The 8,048-nt window shown below is 47.2% G+C and overlaps 2 protein-coding genes; one reads left to right on the top strand and one right to left on the bottom strand.

Moving 5' to 3' along the window:
* Positions 1-1,469: 1,469 nt before the first annotated feature.
* On the top strand, positions 1,470-6,226 carry GSTUM_00004867001 (uncharacterized protein). XM_002836720.2 has 9 exons: positions 1,470-2,054; positions 2,207-2,303; positions 2,409-2,490; positions 2,550-2,599; positions 2,731-3,063; positions 3,123-3,938; positions 3,999-4,336; positions 4,394-4,554; positions 4,652-6,226. The coding sequence occupies exons 1-9, from the start codon at positions 1,938-1,940 to the stop codon at positions 5,262-5,264; spliced, it is 2,607 nt and encodes an 868-aa protein (XP_002836766.1). The 5' UTR covers positions 1,470-1,937; the 3' UTR covers positions 5,265-6,226.
* A 367-nt stretch (positions 6,227-6,593) lies between these two features.
* On the bottom strand, positions 6,594-8,008 carry GSTUM_00004866001 (uncharacterized protein). XM_052355727.1 has 1 exon: positions 6,594-8,008. Exon 1 carries the CDS (start codon positions 7,793-7,795, stop codon positions 7,484-7,486), a length of 312 nt encoding a protein of 103 aa, XP_052211700.1. The 5' UTR covers positions 7,796-8,008; the 3' UTR covers positions 6,594-7,483.
* Between the last annotated feature and the right edge of the window lie 40 nt (positions 8,009-8,048).

The following is an 8,048-nucleotide window of genomic DNA, read 5'->3' as shown; positions in this document are numbered from 1 at the left end:
AAAGTGGTGGGATATGGAAGGAACAGGAGAGGAGTGGAAAAAAAAGGAAAGTGTAAAAACCTGTTCCATGCACGTCTCTTCGTCAGGCAGAAGAAGCTGTCTATCGGTATTTGTACCTCCAGTGATTCTACCCCTGCGCTCTTGGCCCCCTAACCCGATCGAAGCCGTTTTCCGCGTTTGCTGTTCCATGCTCGATAATGCTCAATGCCATCATATCGTAGGAATGCAGCCGCATTGAATTAACTTGCTAGTAGGAGCCTGATTAGAATCCTTATTTTGGTATTAATATTTCTCAATATCATACCATATAAAGGTTATATAGCCTTTCTAAATATGTAGTTGCGGTTTGCGTTTGTATGGCTGCCGGTAAAGCTGTAGTCTAACTTTAGGTTGATGTGGTACTGTATGATACCGGTAGTACAGTACTGTACAGTACTCGACACCCCACCGATACCAATATCGCGGTAGTTAGCTGTAGCTGTGAGAAGGGCTTCCTTTTTCCTTTTTCCCTCTCGTTCGCCTGCCGGGCTGAGGAAAGGTGTTTGGCAAAGCTAAACTCAACACCGCCACAGCCATCTATCTACAGCACTTCTACAGCACTTTCAAAGTGCCATACCTTGTATGTCAGGAGATCAACGAGCCACTCCCTAACGTTCGTCGACGCACCGGCAGACCTCAGTTACTACCGTAGCCAACATAGAATGGGAGACATTGGGTTGAGACTGGGGGATCGCTTTTATAGCTGTTGTCTCTCAGCCCGATCAACCCTTGGGCCCCTGCACTAGCTTTCGCTCTCCCTTCCTTCCTTTTCTTTCCCCACCCTTTGGGTTGTAGTTCAACGTTTCCCTTCTCTGTCGTCGGCGCTACGGTGCCATATTCTCCCTTTCTTTCGTGGGGGAGCTGGGTATGCCTGCCGCACCGCTATCCTCTTGCTGCCTCACTCATCTTTTCCTTCTGCTCCGCCGCCGCTGCCTTCTCGGCCCTGGTGCTCGTGTGCTACTTGCTTGGTGCTTCCGCCGGGTTATCTGGACCTGACCCGTGTTCCCTCAACCGAGAATCCGTCTCTCCCTCCACCATTCCACCTCAACCCCAACTTCAACCCTAGTCTAATAACCCATACCCCAACCCGGGCGCCGCATTAAATATCAACCGTCCGTTTCCGCGTTCGCGTTGTTTGTGTCAAGCACACGGTAGAAGGGGTGAAATTTTCGGGAGACTCGACTTCACCAAACTCCTCACCAATCTGTCACCCCTTATCTCCCGCCGGCGGTCACATCCTTTTTTTTTTTTTTCCATAGTTCTTGGGCCCGACCGGAGAAAATTTTTAGCGACACCTTGGTCCTGTTTTTCATTCTTTCATTCTTTCATTTTTTCCTCTTCCTCATCTGGGAAGGGGGTCTGCTAGCATCTTGGAAAGGGTTGCGGCTGTCGTCGCCACTAGCTAACAATCCTTTCCTACTACCGTACCGCATTGTTCTCATACACACTCCTCCCGGGAATATACACACATCTTCCCCCATCATCATCATCGTCACCATTAGCATCAGCAGCATCTATCTTCTCATCACCGCTCACTCATCACACGTTGGCGCTATTTTAAGCTCATACTGTGGTCTCTCACCTTCTTGTTACAGTGTTCTAAACGCGCGTAGTTTGCCTCACCAGGAATAATCTTCAAATTCGCCTCCCATACATACATTGGCTTTGCAGGATCGAGCCTCATCGCGCCAACTGACGCCCACCCTCACTTCAAGCAACCCCTCTTACACGTCAACTCCATCACTTCCACAATAGCTGCCGAACCTTTGTATCGGCACTTCCCCTAAACAAAAGGAGTTTCAGACGATTATTAGGCGACGAGGAGAAAAGGCTACGATACCCTTTCGTTGCCGCGCTTCCTCGTCGTCCGATTACCGGACTCCGCCATCCTAATCAACATGGCCCTTTCTGTGTCTAATCCACCCACGACACCGCGACGAGTAAAGGTGTATGAGTTGCGGAATAATGATTGGTTTGATCGGGGAACTGGATATTGCACGGGACAGTTAGTTAATGTAAGGATTGTCTACTTATAGGCGTGACGAGTTATCGTGGCAGGGACTTGCTTTGTTTTTTTTTTTTTTTTTTTTCTACCTCCGTTATTTGGTGGTCCCTGCATTATGGTAGTCTTATAGGCAATGGGGTGGCTGATATCCGTGGCGTGCAGGACGAACCACATATACAAGTGAAATCGGAAGAGGAGCAGGATCGTATGCTGTTGGAAACAAAGATAATAAAAGATGATGGATATCAAAAGCAGCAGGGTATGTTCAGCCTACCGCTTGTTTTCCCATGCCATTTACAGGGTGTTTTGATACATTAGCACAAGTTTTTCTTGTCCTTCGCACTGGTTGCTGACATCTAGCTAGAAACCTTAATTGTATGGACAGAGCCACATGGTACAGATATGGCTTTGAGCTTTCAAGAGCCAGAAGGTTGTGCTGCAATATGGTATGTTTGTTCCCCGCGCTTGTCTCGCTGCGCTTTTCGCTTACCGTATCCTGCAACAGGGAGTTTGTGAGCCATGTTCAGAGTCATCTTCTGTCGGTATCTGGCGCAGGTATGTACTTTGTCTACCTACTTTTACTCTATTTGCTCTTTGTTTGGGCTATTGTGTGGGAGAAGCTCTTTTAAGGATCTATGCTCTATCACCTCAAAAATAAATATTCACATGTATGCTGATAGATACAGATGAAATACTCTCAGACGATGCGAACGAAACCCTCATTGGTTCAGTGATGCTACCTTCCCCCGAGCTGGGGAATCTTACTGAGATCGAGGCTACGATCCGATCGGCGAGCTCAACCGCCCAGGCCAGAGATTCCCTAGGGAAATTCGTCCTAAGTGAAGATTTTATTCGAAAGCTCATTCCGCTGCTGGGTGTGGCTGAAGATTTGGAGAGTCTGGTGAATCTGCATAGGCTGTGCAACATTATGAAGATGATAATTTTACTGAATGATACCTTGATCATCGAGCATATTGTCACGGACGAGGTCATATTTGGTGTTGTAGGGATCTTGGAATGTGCGTATCTGTGATCTGCTGTGTAACATCTTCCCTGATGCTAACCACCCTTGCCACAGACGATCCTGATTTCCCAAGCCACAAGGCTAACCACCGGCAATTTTTGTCTGATACGTCCAAGTTCAAGGAGGTAGTGCCGATCAAGGACCCAGAGATCAAGAAGAAGATCCATTGGACTTACCGATTACAATACTTGAAAGATGTTGTTCTTGCTAGGATTCTTGACGACCCTACCTTCTCGGTGCTTAACTCTCTTATCTTTTTCAACCAAGTGGATATTTTACAGCACCTCCAGAGCAACCAGGCGTTCTTGAAGGAGCTCTTTTCAATCTTCCACTCTGCAGAGTCGGATCCAACCCAGAAAAAGAACGGTGTTTTGTTCATCCAACAATGTTGCTCAATTGCAAAGAACCTCCAAGGACCTGTAAGAACCCAGCTCTACAACCACTTTATCCAAAACGGACTCTTTGCTGTCATAGATTTCGCGCTGCTCCACGATGATGCTTCTGTCCGCATTGCAGGTACGGACGTTTTGGTGGCCATGATCGATCACGACCCAGCAATGATGCGAGCGTTCATCTTTCGGCAAATTAGCGACAAGCAAAAGCCATTGACGGACACCTTGATTGAATTGCTATTGGGGGAGCAGGATCTGGGGGTAAAAGCACAAATCGCAGATGCTATCAGAATTCTGCTAGATCCCTCTACAGGGTTGCAGATCGAGGGACTTGGAAAGGCTAGTGACATAACCTCGCGGTTGCATCCTCGAAATCATAGTGCGGACCGTGAAACTGAGAATTTTTTAAAGACCTTTTACGACGACTCCGCGAAGAAGCTATTCCTCCCCTTGTCAGAGCTCGATACCAGAAAATCATGTACGTTACCTTTTGATACTCAGCGATTGTCGAATTTAGTTGACTGAAATTTTGTTGTAGTAAAAGGCTTGTCAATAGCGGAAGTATCGCTATTCTCCCACCTCGTGGATACGCTATGTTTCTTTGTCCGGCAGCACGCATTCCGAGGAAAGTACTTCTTTCTGGCAGAGAATCTCCCCTCGAGGGTTGCACAGCTGCTCCAATCACCCGAGAAACATCTGAAACTATCGGCGTTGAAGTTCTTCCGAACGTGCGTTGGTTTACAGGATGAGTTTTATATCCGGCATATGATCAAATGGAAGCTGTTCGGACCGATACTGGGCATCGTTATTGACACTATGCCGAGGGACAACCTGCTAAATTCTGCCTGTCTCGAATTTTTCGAGTTCATCAAGAGGGTATGAGGTCATTCTATTCCATGGATTTCAATGCAGAAACTAACAAATCTGCTATAGGAGAACATTAAACAGATAATTGTCCACTTGGGCGAGAACTATCGTGATGAAATGAAGGAGATAACCTATGTTGATACTTTCAACATGTTAATATTAAGATGCGAACAGTTGCAAGATACAACCATGCCTTCATCATATGTTCAGGAAGACAAGTCCATTAGGTATACACCCCCAAGTTCCCAAGCCAGAAGCAAGGCACACCGGGCCAATTGGGCCCGAGAAATCTTGCTTAGGAAGAGAGTGTTGACAATCAACTAGGAATCACGTCAATGGTGCCAGAAGGTGGCAGGGTGTCAAGGATATGGACGCTGCCGAGGAAGAGTATTTCAATACTTCCGATGAAGAGGATAACGCTCCGGCACCCAAGGACAGTCCTATTAAGGGTGCTAATGGCAGCGGATCCCCGGTACCCAAGCCACTGGTTGACTACGCAGACGACGACCCAATGGATACTGCTGATGAGAGCAAACCCGAGGAGGAGAGGAGGGCTACTACGGAGGCCAAGTCAGCACCCGAAGGGGCCAGTTCAGCTAGTCCGACTACTTCCCCTACTACTTCTACTTCGCAAAGGCCTGATAATGACGTGCTATCTGGAGCTCCCATGCCCGAAAGGTTATCGGAGAAACGAAGGCGCGAGGAGGAGGATGATGATGAGCTCGGAAAATTACGAAACAAACGCCGCAGCCCTACTGGTAGTGGGAGTGCAAATGCCCTGACCAAGAAGCGCAGTTCTGGACCTGGTGGTAGTCCACCTACTAAAAAGATAGCTATCAACCTGGCCGTCAAGACAAGTACAGGAGGCAGTGACGGTGGTGGCGGTGGAGGGGAGATCACCAGGGATGGAGGAGGCGAACCAGATGACGAAAAATAGATGGGATGGGCGACGGATAGTGTAGGGGGAGTTCCGAATCATTTTACTTCGATCAATACCTATTCTCAATTCAGTTCCCTTTCTCTGGTCTTTGTTTGCATACGGATTCCCCGCTTATTGCCCTGCTATTTTTGAGCTTTCCCCCTTTTTTTTCCCATTTCTTTTTTTCACACCTAACCTCGGCGTATCTGATTTTAGTGATTGCTTCTCTTCTACCATCTCCCCCTCTCTCTCTCTCTCTTTTTTCTTTTCTTTTCTTTTCTTTTTTTTTTAAAAAAAAATTAGCTTCTTGTTCACCTCAGGAGGAAACCAAATGTCCGGAGGACCCGATTTCTGGGATGGGCTGGGTCTGGAGGAATGGAACGAACTAGGAAATCAAATGTAGAGATGGGAAAAATGAAACGGGCAGGAAGGAAAAGCCAACACTGTATGATAAAAACCGTTTCTTGTATCAGGGGGTTCTTTTCAAAGGGTTTTTTTTGTACATTCTTCCAACACTTTTTCTCTCTTCTCTCTTTCTAACCTTCTGTATTTTTCTTCTCTTTTTTCTTGTCTAGGACAGGGAGAATGAAATGAAGAGAGGGGGAAAAAACTCCTTCACCTGACGAGGGGTTTTATCTTCACTAGGCATACCGCATTGACGAAAGACCACCCGAACATGGCTGATATTGGAAGAGAGCATGGAAGAAATGGTAAAAAGAAACAAATTATATTCGGGGACAATGTCATGATCCGACCACTTTTATATTCTCTATGGTCCATGGTATAAGTTGCGTTTTTTTCTTTCCCTTTTTTCCTTTTATTTCCTTCCTAAACGCTTACTTGCTTTCCTTCCTTCTCATGTGTGCCATCCAGCTTTCCTTCCGCAACGGGAGAATGAAGGGGGGGGTTACGGGAAGATTGGGTTTTTTTTTGAGAAACCCAAAATTGTACAGTAATCAAATCAGTGTTATCCTACGGTACTACTCCTCGCGTACTCTACTGTAGAGTATCATACCAGTACGAGTACTCGTACAGACATGATAAATCGCTTGGTCGCAGGAAGGGGCTACCGTACCCTGTTGCTCTTGGCTAGTGGACAGCACCGATACTGTATCGCTAACCCAATTTACTCGTACTTGTAACTGTACAGTATTTGCAAGTATCGCTCCGCTAACCGTTGCCGCTACCGGTGCCACATTCAAGGTATTGATTCCTCCACGCTGTGAAAAATAAATTTAATCCCGTCAGGGACTCAAACCTTCCTTCCCCTCCATCCATCCATTCATTCCATCCCCATCTCATCGCGACCTCCCCAAATCCCTCCACCCTCCCCCGCTCCTCTTTTCGAAAACTCTTTTTTACTGCACTCGGTACAGTACAGCACGGCAGCGGCAATACCAGCACTCGAGTAGCCTGCCTGCCAGCATCCCCTTACCTTGTTGATATCATATCTGCCGTTACTGTATTGTACCCGTACCGGCACCTATCTATTTATCTGTTATCTGCAAAATGTGATTCGCCGGAAACGGAAAATGGGAAAGGGATAATATATGGAATGGAATGGAATGCGGCGGGAAGTCCCATGGTGCGTTTTCCATTTTACTCCAAATTATTTTATTTTTGTTTTTTCTACTGTCCGTGGGAGGGTACGGTACTCGAGTATTTTGTGTTGATCCCGAGGGGTTTGCCACATCACCCGCGCGCGGCGATTGCTCGTCGATTTTAGCTTTTAATCCTTTTGTGATGAAAGTAACGCTTTTCCATGTTTCATCCTGATTCCCACTTTACTCTAGGGGCTCTCGTTCATTGGGCGGTGCCCGTAGACTAAGTTACTCCCTATAATTTTTGAAGGATGGAGGAAAAGCAAGGGCGGGAGGGGAAAGAGGTGTAACGGGAGTTGAGACGTATCAGACGATCATGACCCTATCGACATTGCTACCAGAGAGAAGAAAAAGAAAAGAGAGAGAAAACACACCCAGAGAGACGCATGTCAATAATTACCATGTTATGATAACTTAAACGATCAGATAAAGGGGTGGGGAGGGGGATGGGGAAGTTGATGATTACGATAACTACAAGGCAGTATAGAGAGAGGACCCTTTTCTCTCTTTCACTTCCATCCCCCTACACCCCCCAACTTCCACCTTTCCTTCTTCCTTACTCTACTGTTTCTCCCACCTACCTGCCTACCACCTGTGCCGTACTTCTTCCGTTTCTTCATCCATAACAGCAAAGGGTTAAGTTAAGTTACCCTTTCGCTTCACAAACCTTCCCCTTCCTTCCTCACTCCACCCAGCCTTGTCCGTCCACAAACAACCGCACCCCCCAAGCCCACCGAATGGGAACCCCAATAACCCAACCAACGCATCCATGAACGCGGGACAAACCACCCCTCGAGACTCCGAAGCCGAAGCCGACCGCATCCACCCCGACGATAACGAATGCCAAGGGACGAAACTGACCATTAATGGCGTACCAAACGAGATCCTTGAGCAGATACTGGTATACTTGGAGGTTGCGGACCTGGCGCGCGTGGCTAGGGTCTCCATCGATTGCTGTAGGGTTAGTACGCCGCTATTGTATCGCGAGCTTACGTTCGATCCGTATGCGTATCGAGAGAGTCAGTTGAGGGTGTTGAAGAGGTAGGTGGGTTTCTTGCGGGTTTCTTTTTATTCTTTATTTTTATCTTATTTTAGAAGGGTATGGGGTAGTGTTTCTTTTGCGGGGGAGAGGAGGTTTGCGTGGTTGGTGGTGGCAGAGTATGGTAATGAGGAATGCGGGGAAAAAGGAGGGGGGTGGAGC

This window comes from Tuber melanosporum (genome assembly GCF_000151645.1).
Source record: "Tuber melanosporum whole genome shotgun sequence assembly, scaffold_16, strain Mel28".
NCBI classification, from domain to species: domain Eukaryota; kingdom Fungi; phylum Ascomycota; class Pezizomycetes; order Pezizales; family Tuberaceae; genus Tuber; species Tuber melanosporum.
This window is presented reverse-complemented; position numbering and strand designations above follow the sequence as displayed.